Here is a 16,897-nt window from a genome sequence, read left to right as displayed (position 1 = left end):
TCGTCTCCGTCTCCGTCTGCGTCTCCCTTCGTCTCCGTCTCCGTCTGCGTCTCCCTTCGTCTCCGTCTCCCTTCGTCTCCGTCTCCCTTCGTCTCCGTCTCCGTCTGCGTCTCCCTTCGTCTCCGTCTCCCTTCGTCTCCGTCTCCGTCTGCGTCTCCGTCTCCCTTCGTCTCCGTCTCCCTTCGTCTCCGTCCCCCTTCTTCTCCGTCCCCCTTCGTCTCCGTCCCCCTTCGTCTCCGTCCCCCTTCGTCTCCGTCCCCCTTCGTCTCCGTCCCCCTTCGTCTCCGTCCCCCTTCGTCTCCGTCCCCCTTCGTCTCCGTCCCCCTTCGTCTCCGTCCCCCTTCGTCTCCGTCCCCCTTCGTCTCCGTCCCCCTTCGTCTCCGTCCCCCTTCGTCTCCGTCCCCCTTCGTCTCCGTCCCCCTTCGTCTCCGTCCCCCTTCGTCTCCGTCCCCCTTCGTCTCCGTCCCCCTTCGTCTCCGTCCCCCTTCGTCTCCGTCCCCCTTCGTCTCCGTCCTCCTTCGTCTCCGTCCCCCTTCGTCTCCGTCCCCCTTCGTCTCCGTCCCCCTTCGTCTCCGTCCCCCTTCGTCTCCGTCCCCCTTCGTCTCCGTCCCCCTTCGTCTCCGTCTCCCTTCGTCTCCGTCTCCATCTGCGTCTCCCTCCGTCTCGGTCTCGGTCTCGGTGTCGGTCAAAAAGTTGACGACTTTTGACAAAACTTGGTGGATGGGTTGGCTCGGTGATAAGAAAAAGCTGATTCAATTTTGGTTCAGTTCCGAATCAAGATCTGGCGTATCAGTGGGATGCAAAACATAGTGTTCAACCTGGAGGTGGTGTACGCTCCACCGAGTGCTGTTTTAGTTTACTTTGTAGTCTTGCTTTATTATTACTTGCAAAATCGAAGTTTTTTCAAATATATTGCTCAGTTGACTGTCTGTCTGTGTGTTTGTATGTTTGTTTGTTTGTCACTCACCTACAGGTAACGATTCTAAACCGATCGTCATGAAACATTACCAAGTTGTAGAGGTAATCTCAACTGAGAAACCTTTTGAGTTTGATGTCAAAGGTCATCTTGAGGTCAGATTTCTAAAATCGTTTTTTTTGTCCGATTGACTTGAAAGTTGACCAGCATTTGCATGTTGAGTCACTGAATTGGTAAAGAAACTATTTTTGAGGTCAAAGGCCAACTCAAGGTCAACCTTCTAAAATCAAATTTCATCTGAAAAATTATCAATTTTCATCCAATTGACCTGAGCATTGATTAAGATTGATAATTTTAATCTTGATGAAATGAACAAGTTGAAGTATCCATGACAAACTTTTTTTGTTGGGGTAGGGTATGGATTTTGCAAGTATTGTGCTTTGCACGACGCCTTTCCTGTTTATTTATTTATTGCATTGGTTTAATGTATCGTTTCATCTTTCTTTGGTGCCCTTTGTCCACATGAATTGTGCTTTGCACGACGCCTTTCCTGTTTATTTATTTATTGCATTGGTTTAATGTATCGTTTCATCTTTCTTTGGTGCCCTTTGTCCACATGAATTGTGCTTTGAATTTTACTCCTTTTGAATAAAATTTGCATAACAATTGCACAACAGGACTTGCAGTTCCTGAACCGACTCACCACGTATTTTGGCATCTTCTATAGCTGTGGGTGCCCCTTTGCACAATTCTGGTTATCCAGCAACACCTGGTACCTGAGATGGCCCTTAACTTGCCAAGGCTGTGCCAGCCCATGTGGTGGGTTTGGATAGGTCGGGGGTAAATAAGGGGTTTATACGTAAAGAGTCGGGGACGAAAAGTGGAAGTCCCTTGAAAAGCCATGCTTTCCATGTCGCTGTGGCCTGTCTGATTGCATTTTCCTTGCATTGTTTCCTCTCTTTTTCACAGGCAAGCGACGCTTTAACATCAAGCTTTGGAAAACATTTACAGATTGCTTCAATTGTCTTCCCATTGCAGCCATTGTTGATGAGAAAATATTCTGCTGCCATGGAGGTGAGAATTTGTAGCTTTTGTATGGCTGGTACTAGTTTGACTGTAATGCCGTTCTGTGTTGAGTGTGCATTTGAATCTGGTGTCTTGGCATCTTGAACCAGCGCTTCGTATGGCACCGCCAAACAGGCCAACCCAAGATTCAGCCCGAGTTGTGTTTTACTGCAATTTGCGGGCAAATAAAAATTGATTGGATAGCTCCGAGTCCAGACGAGCTTTCCCTTCTGTGATGGTAATGACGATTCTGTTTGAATCGTTTTGGTTTCGGTATCAATGTTTAAGATTCATTGTGGCTGTAAGTTGTGCTTCATACAAGACTCCTAAAACCATGTTTTCACTACTACAACAACAACAACAGGCATTGTAAGGCCATTTTCCCTGCTAGAGCGGGGGTTAGCCTTGCGGTCCCCATGACAATCTTCTCCATCTTGCCCTATTTTCTGCATCTCCCCTTGTTAACCCCCTTGCCCGCATTTCTTCTTCCACCATCTTTATCCAAGTCTTTCTCGGTCTTCCCCGTCCTCTACTTCCTTCCACATTCATTTCCATCACTCTTCTCAACCAGTCACTTTCATCATATTTTCACTACAATGGTAATAAAAGAACTATTGGTCACTTTTCAGCATTTGGTTTTAAAAAACCCCCAAAAAACAATAAAACTTCTAAACCTCACTCTTTAAAACAGGAGACACATGAAAAAGACTGTCGTTGTTGGGAAAAATATACTTTATCCGAGTTTCCTGGCACTTCGATGAAAGATTTTGCCGTTGTACGCATTATGCAAGAAGTTCTTTGTTTCACACTTTGAATGTACAAAACTTTTGACGTTCGCCCCTTATCCCTTCAGTTTTCCATGATCAGCTAGTTCTGAAATGGGTGAGAAATAAAGCACATTCAACGATGTAGAATACAAAGGGATATAGAGGAGACAAGGCCCTGCAACAGTCGAGGCGGAACAAAATTGGGGTTTACAATACAGTACATCTATTCTACACATATAACGGATCAGCTCATTAACACTTTAACCCTCAGTGCCGAGTGTGTAAGAAAATGGCTGGGTTGGGTGCTTACTTATTCATTAGTTATCTCTTGAGTGTTCGTGTAAGTTTTTGTAACCACAATCGTATGTGTAGATCGCTTCTCTCCCTGTCCTCCTCACCCTTGTCTGTCTCTTCTTTCCATCTTCCATCGGTGTTTAAATCTTGCATCACACCCCCCTCCCACACCCACCATTGTCCTTTTGCACCCTACAATGGCACCTCAAATGGCACATCCATGTGAACTACCAAGTACAACCCATCAGACACTCTCTGGCAAATGGCTTCCACACATGTGCTACCTTAGTGCTGCAAGAGTGCATGTATGACACTTTTGGGGGTGGGTTCGATTGACCTTGCAGCGGAGAGTGGGGGGAGGCTTTGGCTATACAATGTGGCGTGGAACATCAGGGGCAGGAGAGAGATTCAGAGAAGCAGACACCAGAGATCTACGGAGATTAAGGGTGATGTAGTGAGACCGACACGTCGACAGAGCGACAGAGGGCCGCAGGCACGTCGGACAAGACACGCCTGCAGTCTGAAGGTGTACCTGCACCAAATCATCCATGTCATCTCCACCAACCAGACCAGTCTGTGAGGTGCCTTCCATTGCTTCACCTGGGAATACTACACAATCATTTCTCATGTTTTCCTTGTTCTGCCTTGAAGGATACCTGTGGGGACCTTTAAAGTGTTGATCGGGTATGTTATATTATTACCTCAGCCACCTGTCTGTATGTTTTCACTCCTGTCTGTTTTTCTCTCGTCTGCTTGTGATGAGCATATCTCAAAAAGTTATGGACAGATTCGTTTGAAATTTGGTGCAGGTTGGGTGTGTGACAAGGCCGAATTGATTTCATTTTGGTGAAGATCCAGATCTGAACATCGTTTTTAGTGAATTTTCAGTCTTCACCATTGAGAGATGGGGCCAAAAACAATATACCTGTATATATATATACTGTATATAAATCTCGAAGCTTTTCAGTGGTCAGGCTGAAGCTTCCCGGGAGGAAGGAACACTTTGGTCTGCGCATGCTCAGGAATTTTACAGTGTAACCTGTAAGGCAATGCCGTCTTGAACAGCATTTGTCTGTCCTTTGCCCACACAAATGTACACCGATCAGAGCTGAGGATCTTGTGACATGACAGGGGAACAGCATTTAGTAACCAATACAGTTGCCTATTTTACTTAAAGGAAATATAATAACCTCCTGCGGAACGTTTTGGGGTCCCAGCAGTTGTCGTAAGGTAGGTAGTAGGTTTCAGAAATTCCTCAATGCAATTATGACTGAAATGCGATCGACACGGACCTTGCTCTCGATTCTGGAAGTGAACAGATGACGGTTCGCTGCTTTAATATCTCAATGCAATTTTGATTCAACACGATATTTTGATGTAATAATACTATGGTATTATTTTGTGATTAGAATGATGCTGTTTCCAATGAAAATATAGAGAACTTGCTGCCAATGTGTGAAGTTTGACTGAAGGTGGCACAGGAATGTGGAATTTATTGGTTCATCGTTTGCCATTCGCTGTTTTTTGTTTTATTTTTTTTATCCAAGTCATTCACGAACCGGCTGTCCACGCCTGAAGTCAAAAAAATTATTACTTGCATTATTTGCTAACTGGTAACTACTAACTGGTATCCCCTTGCAGGTCATATTATCCTCTTCAACTAAAGTATCAAAAAATCTTGCAGGTCATACTACAAGATCTGCCAGCAACCCTCTTATGGTTAAACTGCCAAAATCTAGGCTCTCTGCTCACCTTCACTCCTTCATTCCTCTTTTCTCCCGCCTCTGGAACAAACTCCCTCACTCTCTTCAATCCCACTCCTCCCTCCAGGTCTTTAAAACAGGTGTTCACCAACATCTCTTATCTTCCCCAATCCAAAACATTGATCATTTCTACCCCCACTAATTCACCCCAGATCCACTTTTTTGAAATTCCAACTTCTTTCCTGGAAGTCCTTGCAGTGTCCATGTGTTTTATACCTCTCCCACCCCCCCCCCCCCCTCAAGCCCTCTCCCTCCCACAGATCTCCCGATGTCCCTGCTCTCAAATGTTGTACTTGTGTGCTTCCCCTTCTCTCTCAATCTTGTCTCCTGCTCCCTTTATTTCGTATTAATGTGTCCGTTTGTCTTTTTGTTATTAATGTTCGCTCTTACACGAGCCTTGATCTTGCATACAAAAAAAAAAAAAGCCTGGCTTTGCCATTGTTAGACATCGGTCTTGTTTTTTTTATCCATTGGAGATTGCATGGGAGTGCTTGTTACGCTCAACGTTTGTTTGTGTTTGTGTTTGTGCCTCTTCGTAAGATAATACAGAATACCCGTATATTCCTTAAAGCTTAAAGGCCAAGCAGTTACTATGGCAACTATTTTGGGGAGCACACTTTTAATTGTGTGCTGACTATGTCGTGCTATGTTCCTGATCCATGTGTGTGGTTCCGTGTTTTGTGAATGACTGTATGTACTTCCTGCTCTGACGTCATCGACTATGATCTCCCGAGAGCACGCCCCACAGCCTTGGCCTTGCCAATAAAGCAGTATATTACACGGGCTAACAGTATTTTAAACAGTATCATGGTATTTCAAACCATTTTCAATGGTTGCAAGGAGACATGGTAGCATGTAGAATTATAATAAAGAAATCTTGAGACTTAAAACTAAAGAACAATTTTAAAAAATTTTTGATCCCGTGAATACGTGGGGCACAGGCCCGCGAATGTAGAAGCAGGTCACAATGTATGAACAGTGAATATCTGGGTCCAACAGTATATGAATACTGTTGCCCTTGTGGGGAGGGGTTAAGTTGGCTTAAGGCCCTCGATGGCATGTGCATCCACGTTTAGTTTTACAACTACTTATTGTCAGTGTGTTGAAGGTAAGGAGTCGATGTTTATAAATAAATAAATACATTTCCCTGTGAGATGGGAGGTTGTGCTTCCGGAGATGGGTCAAGTGTCTCGTCTCATGTTCTCGGTGAAACTGGGCAGTGCACATGCCCCCCACGCCCACCCTAACTCCCTTTCCCCACATTCTGATTACTTTTGGCCCCCTGAAGAGTTGGTGTAAATTTATTGGATAGATGTTGCATGAATAGCCTACCTGGTTCACAACTTGCAGCAACCGATCAAAGCAGCCTGTGAACGTTTTAGTTCGGCCACCTTGGAGTTCAGCTAATGGTGGCTGTCTGTGTGATTGCATCCTATCCGGAGGTTACCGTCCACGTGATTATTTTTTCTCGCTGCCAGAGAATATTTAATGATTTTCTCGGAACACGATAACTAAAGCAAGATTACCATTGCAGACTACTTGTGAGTATTGCAATGGCCTGGCATTTAATACTTTTCATAGATAAATCAAATAAATGCAATTTTGAACCTTGTTTTTTTGTACTTTTTGGATTTTAACTGCATTTGTATGCCTCCATAACCGAAGGCAGTTTTTGGGTTATCTGTCATAAAGTTTTGTTACTGTGATAACTTCTGATCCACTGAAGGTAGTTTTTTTTTTACCAATCTTGGTACAAAGGCGTATTATGATGCGGAGATTAACCGATTGGATTTTTGAGTCAAAGGTCAAATGTGGGACCTTTCCCTGAAAATACCAGATTTTTGTTACCACTAACTTGTGAACTGCTAAAGTGATTTTGACCAAACTTGGCTCAACTGCGGACTGGAATACAAAGATGAACCGATTAAATTTTGGATTCAAAAGGTCAAGTGTCGTTTAATTGAATATCTGTGTACACTGAAAGCCTGGTGTTGGCTTAGCGGTTAGGGTGCCGGCTTGGGATCCGAGGATCCTGGGTTCGAATCCCGGTCGATCGCTGAATTAACGCCAGGGGGGTTGACTCAGCTTGTCATCCTTCCGAGGTCGGCAAATTGAGTACCAGCTTGCTGGGATGAATGATCACGGTGTGTACCCCGGTTTAGAATAGGTACAACGTATCCCTGCGCATCGTAAGAGGCAACCAAGGGTTGGTGTCAGGAAGGGCATCCGGCCATAAAAACATTGCCTCAAACAGGGAACCATGATTGTCATAGGGCCCGCAAGGCTAACCCCCGCTCTAGCGGGGAAAATGGCCTGGAAACGATCATTCATTCATTCATTCACTGAAATAACTTGTGAACCACTCGAGAGATTTCCACCTTGCTTGCATACGTATGGACCAAGATGACAGGATTCGATTTTAGATTGAGCAGGTGAAAGGTCGTGTACCCTTTGAAAATCATTTTGCCGACCATAACTCGAGTGGGGAGCATCGGATGTTTCTTCCACTTATGCCCTCTCCCTACATCTTGTGTGCTCTCCCTGTCTCTTGTGCCCTCTCCCTGTCTCTCGTGCCCTCTCCCTGTCGCTCGTGCCCTCTCCCTGTCGCTCGTGCCCTCTCCCTGTCGCTCGTGCCCTCTCCCTGTCGCTCGTGCCCTCTCCCTGTCTCTCGTGCCCTCTCCCTGTCTCTCGTGCCCTCTCCCACTCTCTCGTGCCCTCTCCCACTCTCTCGTGCTCTCTCCCCGTCTCTCGTGCCCTCTCCCCGTCTCTCGTGCCCTCTCCCCGTCTCTCGTGCCCTCTCCCCGTCTCTCGTGCCCTCTCCCCGTCTCTCGTGCCCTCTCCCCGTCTCTCGTGCCCTCTCCCCGTCTCTCGTGCCCTCTCCCCGTCTCTCGTGCCCTCTCCCCGTCTCTCGTGCCCTCTCCCCGTCTCTCGTGCCCTCTCCCCGTCTCTCGTGCCCTCTCCCCGTCTCTCGTGCCCTCTCCCCGTCTCTCGTGCCCTCTCCCCGTCTCTCGTGCCCTCTCCCCGTCTCTCGTGCCCTCTCCCCGTCTCTCGTGCCCTCTCCCCGTCTCTCGTGCCCTCTCCCCGTCTCTCGTGCCCTCTCCCCGTCTCTCGTGCCCTCTCCCCGTCTCTCGTGCCCTCTCCCCGTCTCTCGTGCCCTCTCCCCGTCTCTCGTGCCCTCTCCCCGTCTCTCGTGCCCTCTCCCCGTCTCTCGTGCCCTCTCCCCGTCTCTCGTGCCCTCTCCCCGTCTCTCGTGCCCTCTCCCCGTCTCTCGTGCCCTCTCCCCGTCTCTCGTGCCCTCTCCCCGTCTCTCGTGCCCTCTCCCCGTCTCTCGTGCCCTCTCCCCGTCTCTCGTGCCCTCTCCCCGTCTCTCGTGCCCTCTCCCCGTCTCTCGTGCCCTCTCCCCGTCTCTCGTGCCCTCTCCCCGTCTCTCGTGCCCTCTCCCCGTCTCTCGTGCCCTCTCCCCGTCTCTCGTGCCCTCTCCCCGTCTCTCGTGCCCTCTCCCCGTCTCTCGTGCCCTCTCCCCGTCTCTCGTGCCCTCTCCCCGTCTCTCGTGCCCTCTCCCCGTCTCTCGTGCCCTCTCCCCGTCTCTCGTGCCCTCTCCCCGTCTCTCGTGCCCTCTCCCCGTCTCTCGTGCCCTCTCCCCGTCTCTCGTGCCCTCTCCCCGTCTCTCGTGCCCTCTCCCCGTCTCTCGTGCCCTCTCCCCGTCTCTCGTGCCCTCTCCCCGTCTCTCGTGCCCTCTCCCCGTCTCTCGTGCCCTCTCCCCGTCTCTCGTGCCCTCTCCCCGTCTCTCGTGCCCTCTCCCCGTCTCTCGTGCCCTCTCCCTGTCTCTCGTGCCCTCTCCCTGTCTCTCGTGCCCTCTCCCTGTCTCTCGTTCCCTCTCCCTGTCTCTCGTTCCCTCTCCCTGTCTCTCGTTCCCTCTCCCTGTCTCTCGTTCCCTCTCCCTGTCTCTCGTTCCCTCTCCCTGTCTCTCGTTCCCTCTCCCTGTCTCTCGTTCCCTCTCCCTGTCTCTCGTTCCCTCTCCCTGTCTCTCGTTCCCTCTCCCCGTCTCTCGTTCCCTCTCCCCGTCTCTCGTTCCCTCTCCCCGTCTCTCGTTCCCTCTCCCCGTCTCTCGTTCCCTCTCCCCGTCTCTCGTTCCCTCTCCCCGCCTCCCGCGCCCCCTCTCCCCTCTCCCCTCTCCCCGCTTCCCGCGCCCCCTTTCCCCGCCTCTCGTGCTCCCTCTCCCCGCCTCTCGCGCTCCCTCTCCCCGCCTCTCGCGCCCCCTCTCCCCGCCTCTCGCGCCCCCTCTCCCCGCCTCTCGCGCCCCCTCTCCCCGCCTCTCGCGCCCCCTCTCCCCGCCTCTCGCGCCTCCTCTCCCCGCCTCTCGCGCCTCCTCTCGTGCCCCTCTCCCCGCCTCTCGCGCCCCTCTCCCCGCCTCTCGCGCCCCCTCTCCCCGCCTCTCGCGCCCCTCTCCCCGCCTCTCGCGCCCCTCTCCCCGCCTCTCGCGCCCCCTCTCCCCGCCTCTCGCGCTCCTCTCCCCGCCTCTCGCGCCCCTCTCCCCGCCTCTCGCGCCCCTCTCCCCTCCTCTCGCGCCCCTCTCCCCTCCTCTCGCGCCCCTCTCCCCGCCTCTCGCGCCCCTCTCCCCGCCTCTCGCGCCCCTCTCCCCGCCTCGCGCGCCCCCTCTCCCTGCCTCTCGCGCCCCTCTCCCCACCTCTCACGCCCCTCTTGTGCCCCCCCCTCGCTGCCTCGTGCGCCCCCCCCCCCTCCCTCGCTGCCTTCACCTTTAATTTTTCATGTGACCTTTAAGATCAAACGTTAGTGGGTTGACGTCTAACATGGGTGGAGTCATATCTATCGACGCATTTGTGTCAAATTCTACTTTCTAGTTTATTTTGCTGTGTTAAACCTGCAAATTGTGCACTGCAGGCCTATCTCCTGACCTGCAGTCTATGGAACAGATTCGCCGCATCATGCGACCCACAGATGTTCCTGATACAGGTGAGAAAATTGATCTATGAACATCTAACCGTGTGACCTTTTTGTACTTTGCAAGTTTCGCCACAAGCATTTTTGATCTCTGCTTCTGCATTGATGATGCACTGTGGTTGTTTCCATGGACCGTCTTTCTTGACTTTTTCCACTTTTTTTGCAACTTTTTTGTGAAGTCGTCTAAAATTGATGTTTCTCATTGGTAGTACTCGGAGTGCCCGCCCTACGGGCGACCCGACGGGTGATCTTGTTCCAAGCGTGCAACGCATTTTTCTGCCATCTGATATTTTCTGCTGACACAACTACTTTGACTTGGATTTCTTGCTGATTTCCTTTGGTAATATTGCTCTTGCTGATTTCTGTTCAAGTTCAATGGCCTTGGTTTTTGAGGCATCTCGATTTTCCAGAAAAAAAAAACATCAAACGTCACCCTAACTAACAATTCCTTCAACCAACCCACACCTCCCTCTTTCCCCTCCCCTCCACCATCCCCTCACAATCGCCCATCAAGCATGAACCCCCCTCCCCACCCCCACTCCACTTCCCCCCACAGTCCCCCTTCAACCATCACCCGAGCTAACAATACCCACGACCCCAATCCCACACCCCCCACACCCTCCACCATCCCCTCACAATCCCCCATCAACCATCACCCTAGCTAACAATACCCCACGACCACCCCTCCCTCCCCTTTCATAATCCCCAATCAGTATAGTAATCCGAGCTCGCAATGCGCCGTTTCTCGATGTTCTGTCGCCGGCAGGATCAAGGTGAGTTCACAATGTGAGTGCACTGGCAATTTCAAAAATCGACAACCTCGGGTTTTTTTCGGCACTTTGTGATTGGCCAAAAAAAATCCCCTTCAAATTAAACCGCGATTAATGATTGCCAATGATTATTTTTTTTTTCAGAATTTTTTTTTTGTGTTTGGGTTCCTCTTTAAGGGTTTTTAAGGCTCTTTTGGGTCTTTTGGGTCTTCAGGGTCTTGATGGTGTTTTGGGTCTTCAGGGTCTTTTTAGCCTTTGGGGTCTTTTTGTTTTCATCGTCTTTGGAGTCTAAGGGTCTTTGGGGTATTTTGGGTCTTCAGGGTATTTCTGGTCTTTGGGGTCCATATGGTATTTTCAGTCTTTTAGGTCTTTGCGGTCTTTGCGGTCTTTTGGGTCCATTGGGTCTTGAAGGTCTTTTTAGTCTTTGGGGTCTTTTGGTTTCTCTGGGTATTTGGAGTCCTTGGGGTATTTCGGGTCCTCGGTCTTTTGGGTCCTCTGGGACTTCTCAGTCTTGTATGTCCTCGGTGCTGGTGGGGGCAGGTGTGGGGGGTGGAGGGACTCTTGGGTCCTCTCGGTACTTTAGGTTAAGTATTTCAGGTTACATTTGTGGGTGGTCAGGTCAGCTGTCCAACCAATGGGTGAAGAGCAGGCATACATACATGCATACAAACACTTGCTCCATCATATATAGATGACTAGTTTGGCACTGTGCACATACGGCTTAATTCAGAGGACCTCTGGTGCTGACTGTTGGGTTAAAAATACACGTTAATCCACTCATGCAATTTGTGTAACATCCCCAGTGTTGCATGAAAATAAGCAGCTTTTAGCACACACACTGCGGAGGTCACATGACTTGAGACCGGAACCAGCCTCTTTTATTGCAATGAAGCTTCGACTCATTGGGGAACAAATTGAAGTGATGGGATGAGAGCGTTTCCACCAATTCAATGACTGTTTGGTGATTCCAGGTCAACTCTTAACGAACTCCTTCTGAGGTGACCATCTTGGATAATTATTAAATGGAAGAAATTGGTTGACAAATTTTGGCGATGTGCAGAACAAAGTAAAGAATTGTCCATGATGATACCAAGAGCATTATCAAGTGGCGATTCCAAAGTTTTACGAACTGTGGTTGAAGCTGAGTTGTGCACACATATTGAGACAGCAAAAGTAGTGATCGGCAACATTTCCGACCCATTCAGTATTGCTCGGTATTTAGTATGACCGTTTTGAAACCATATTGGAAGGATTCAACACTTTGCACCAGTGCTGGGACGAGCACAAATGCATGATGATGACATCGATGAAGTTGTAAGTTATACCAGCCATAAATGTTTTAATCGAATGCCTTATCCTAAAAATCTGAAATTACGTACATGATCTATGACCCATTTGTATTGTTACGTTTGTGGGGGGTGGGGATGAAATACCTTGGTGAAGGCAGGATTGTGTAAATTAGCATGGACTGTGTGACGTGAAGAAGAAGCCCACCTTGATGTACGTAAGCAGGGTAAACGTTCAGGTTAAGAGTGTTTGCATGTCGCCATGGAAAGCACAAATTATGGATAGCTCCAATGAATCTACAGTTCAATCCACATTTAAACAAACAATTGAAGCTCACCGGTGTTGAAGCAAATATTCCAGAAACTGGGAAGAGCACTTTTTTTGATCTTTGAAATTAAAGGGGAAAGACAGCTCTGATTTTGAGCATCGTTTGTGTCGACTGGTGGAGTGAAAGTTCAAGATTTGAATTGTTTGTTTCATGTGGAAGAGTCTGGGCCTGTTGCTTTCCTTGTACATCATTTCAAAAGTTGTTGATAACACTACATATAGGTTAAAGATTTTCTGCCTTGTCATTCTGCCTGTCCTACTACTGTCCATTGTAGAATTTGTTTTTAGTGATGTTGAGCTTTTGGAAAATATTCTGACGCAATCTTACTATAATGCGCATCTGTTCTGCCTTCTAGGCCTGCTATGTGATTTGCTCTGGTCGGACCCAGACAAAGATGTGCAGGGATGGGGTGAAAACGATCGTGGGGTCTCGTTCACTTTTGGCGCTGATGTTGTGAGCAAGTTCCTGAACCGGCATGACTTGGACTTAATTTGCCGTGCTCACCAGGTGAGATTTATGAAATGGAATTTTGTGTTCAATTATGTTTTCGTGTTGTTCGTGACAGGTTTTTGTTACCGCAATAACTTGAGAATGGCTGAAGGGATCTTGGCCAAACTTCATGCAGGTATAAACTAGAACGGCATTCAGTAGAGAGCATAGCTCTGCCTGGTTGGCCATATCACTCAATGGTGAAGAATCACTTAAAAAATTAAATAATTCTCATTTCCGAATCCATATTCAGATCTTCACCAAAATCGAAACTATTTGTCCTTGTCAGACACCCAACCGGTCCACCAAGTTTCGTCCAAATCTGTCCACAACTTTTTGAGATGTTCTATGTATCGTTTTTGGCCCTATCTTCGAATGGTGAAGAATCACTGAAACAATTATAGTAGCCGAATCCGGATCTTCACCAAAATCTCATCATTTAGTCCTTGTGACGTACGCTACATATCTGCCAAATTTCGTCCGAATCCGTCCACAACTTTTTGTGAGATATTTTGTTCACAAACAGATGGGTGAAAATATAACCTCCATCCACCACATAATGTGGTGAAGCTTAACTGTTAAGATTTTGGGGTCACAGATCATGTTCGGTAAAAACCCTGTTACCCTGTTACCCTGTTACCGTGATAACTTGTGAACCAGTGATGGTATTCTGACCAAAGCTGGTACAAGTATGTCTTATGATGCAAACGACAACAACAACAGGCATTTTAAGGCCATTTTCCCTGCTAGAGCGGGTGTTAGCCTTGCAGGCCCCATGACAATCTTCTCCATTTTGCCCTATTTTCTGCATCTCTCCTTGTTAACCCCCTTGCCCGCATTTCTTCTTCCACCACCTTTAGCCAAGTCTTCTCGGTCTTCCCCGTCCTACTTCCTTCCACATTCATTTCCACCACTCTTCTCAACCAGTCACTTTCATCCTTCCTCAACACATGACCAAACCATCTCAACCTGTTCCTCTTCACAGCATCAATCACAGGCTCTATTCCCATCATCTTTCACAATTCATCATTTGTCTTCCTCTCTCTCAATGATACTCCACACATCCACCGGACAAAGATTATGATGCAAAGATGAAGTGATTTGGTTTTGAGGTCAAAGGTCAGAGGTCATGTTAAGTAAAAGTTATGTAGCCGCGCCAACTCGTGAACCAGTGATGGGATTTTGAACAAATTTGGTACAAGTACATATGATGCAAACATTAACTGATTGGATTATGGCATCAAGAGGTCAAAGGTCAGAGTTCATGTCAGGTAAAATGTGATAACTTAAGAACATCTGAGGGGATTTAAATCAAACTTGGTACAAGTATGTATAATGATGTAATAATGTGGGCGGAGCCCGCGGAGGCATATAGGTCGACATCATGATGTTGAAGAGTCTTTGTCGTTCATTCTATACTTGGTACAGCTGTCAAAATCAGACAAAAACACTTCTTTCTTCTTCTTTTTTCTTCTTTGTATAAAGACAATACATGAGTATACATATGCAGAAGAGTTTGTTTTGTCATTCGACCAAAGATGGCCGACTGACGGCCTTTAACTCCATACAGCAAAATTACTAAAACCACGGTGGGGGCTTTGACATTTTGTCTTTTTCTTCTTGTTTGTATTTATATTGTTTTGTATTAACATTAACATTATGCTATTATCATTAGTTTTGATTTTAGAAGCGGCCTTGGAAAAACGCCATGATGAAGCTATCTTAAAACAGATATACACCTCAAAATGCAGCCCCATTGATAGGGAAAACCCCTTGGTGGAAAAGTCCCACTTGGGGATGGGGGGAAGGGTTAAATGAATTGGCTACAATCTTCATTGTGTTATCCTTAGTCCTGTGAAGTTTGGTTCAGATTGGATAAGTAACGACCGAATGTATCATGGTCAAAAATAAGACAGACCGACGCAAAATTGCATATTTTAGTATGTGATGTATAAGCTTTTTACCTGGCCAGGGAAAAATAGAAATGCTCATCAAAATGAACAAGCATTCTGAGTATTGCGCTGCAATACATGTCCCCTACCGGCAGTCTGTCGTCCGGAAAACTGTTGGGGAATTTTCCAAGGGTTATTTATCCACAGGTTCTGAATCGTTCCCAATCACTAATTACCTCAGGTCGGGCTCACCTGTGATTCGCACTCGGGACTTCAATTTATACACCTTGTGGACAGGTCAGCAGAAGCATGAGAAAATAAGTTGTTAAAGAACCTTTCGAGTCGCTAAATATCAGTAATTTATTATATTTTCCAGTTCAGGATCAATGATCGATGTGTATATATATATATGTTGCTCGGCTTGGCTCCACCCCTCCGGAAAGCGCGCGCTGTGTCGCGCTGTTGATCACGTGACCTGTGACGTCATAATTACCATTAAAATATTCTACAGACCGAGTCCTTCATGGTGAAAATTTGATCTCAATCGGTCCAATTATTGCAGAGAAAATCTTTTTTAAAGGAAATTAAAACTTGAAATGGCACTGAGTTAAGGACCATCAGAATTATCAGAATTACCAAAGTTCAAAGTGCCATAACTTTGTCGAAAATGATCGAAACGTCGTGAGGTTCGAACTTGACCTGTAACTTATCATGAGGAAACCATGTACCAAGTTTGAAATCATTAGCATTAAGCGTTTAGAAAAAAAGTCCGGAAAACTGTTCTTTGCGTGACGGACGGACTGACGGACTGACTGACGGACTGACGGACTGACGGACTGACGGACTGACGGACTGACGGACTGACTGCAAACCTATAGTCCCCTCCGGTATACACTGGTCGGGGACTGATAAGAGCAACATTAATTTTGTCTATCCATTCGATCCCGTCAGATACGGCATACCTGTTAACACATGCTGCATTAAACTGCACATGTTCTGAAATATTCTACATGACTGATGTCATTCACACTTCATATTTTATAAATGCATCGAGTTTTGCTGTACCAATGGAACCTGTCAAGGAAAAGCGATTAATTGGCTCCTGGTTTGGACATGAGTTGACTTTTGTCAGCCAAACATGTCATTGCGGATGCTTCAGAGGGAACTTGGTTCGTGTCCATTAAAGAATGATAAGTATTTTTCAGATTGTGCTTTTGGAGAGAGATCCAGTGACGTTCAAGACCCCTGAGTTTTGTCAGTCCATGTTTGTGACTAATTTGCTTTTCTTTTTCCTTATTGTTGTCGACCATGACACGGGAGTATAGCCCGTTACCGAGATAAGAAACTGAACAGCACAAGGTGGAATCGTTGCTAAAATGCTTGAGACCGTTTTTATCAGAGTTTGTATCGATGTTTTCCATTGGCTATCCAGTCGACAAGGATGCACCATCTCATTAAGCATCACATTGTTTTACCAACCATGATTGTATGGGACCTTTGTCTCTAGAGAAGCCTGCAGCATGTCTTGCTATTCCTTGAAGCAGATAAAGTACAGTTGCAAAGTTCTGTGGAGATTTAAGTATAAATATGTGAATTTATTCAATATATATATACCACCTTTAGAGGCCATTTTTCCCCGCAGAGCAGGGGTTGGCCTTTTTCTGGCACCGTGGTCCCCTTTTTGAAGCAATGTTTTCTGGCCGGATTCCCTTCCTGCCACCGAGTTGTTAGGGTTAGGGTTAGCCACCCCGTTTGTAACCCCAAAAGGTAATCGAGTGAACTGGTACAACCTCTGTCCGGATTCAAACCCGGTGTAGATGCGGTCGGCCTCCGCAATAGGGATCTGATGATACGTGCTGCGGAGATCTAATGTGCTGTATATCGAGTACTGTGCTACCTGCCAAACCAGGGAATCCAATCCCGGGAGTGGGTAGGCGTCCAGTTGCGTAAACCGACTAATCGTCTGCGAGTAGTCTATTACCATGCGTTTGCGATGATTTTCTGTCTGGACTACCAGAACTTGAGCCCTACATGGCGATCGACGAGGTTTGATTGTACTCTCCTTTAGAAGTCGGCTAGTTTCCTCCGCTATATATTGCGTGTCAGCCCGCGAGTATCGTCGCGATTTAACGGCAACCGGGGTGCAGTCGGGAGTCAAATTTGGAAACAGCGTCAGGGGTTCAATTTCCATCCTGGCCAGAGCACACACAGAGTATTGTCGCCTCCAAATTCCATTTCCAACCGTCCATGTCAACGGAGAAAATCGTGACCTAGTAGCACTTCTGCACATAACGTTGGTAAAACCATTAAATGCACATCCGGAAACATTCGGCTATTGATCACTAGCTTCAGCCGGCATTCGCC

General features: G+C 47.4%; 1 protein-coding gene across 1 annotated transcript in view; it reads left to right on the top strand.

The window, feature by feature from the left end:
* The window catches only part of LOC137435653 (serine/threonine-protein phosphatase PP1-beta catalytic subunit), a 94,868-nt gene that overhangs the window by 70,690 nt on the left and 7,281 nt on the right, over positions 1 to 16,897 (top strand). Inside the window, exons 4-6 of the mRNA XM_068129595.2 lie at positions 1,886 to 1,990; positions 9,708 to 9,779; positions 12,508 to 12,659. Of these exons, the coding sequence (XP_067985696.1) occupies positions 1,886 to 1,990; positions 9,708 to 9,779; positions 12,508 to 12,659 (329 nt within the window). The remainder of the gene's footprint in view (positions 1 to 1,885; positions 1,991 to 9,707; positions 9,780 to 12,507; positions 12,660 to 16,897) is intronic.

This window comes from Myxine glutinosa, chromosome 9 (assembly GCF_964187855.1).
Source record: "Myxine glutinosa chromosome 9, kmMyxGlut1.1, whole genome shotgun sequence".
Lineage (NCBI taxonomy): Eukaryota > Metazoa > Chordata > Myxini > Myxiniformes > Myxinidae > Myxine > Myxine glutinosa.
This window is presented reverse-complemented; position numbering and strand designations above follow the sequence as displayed.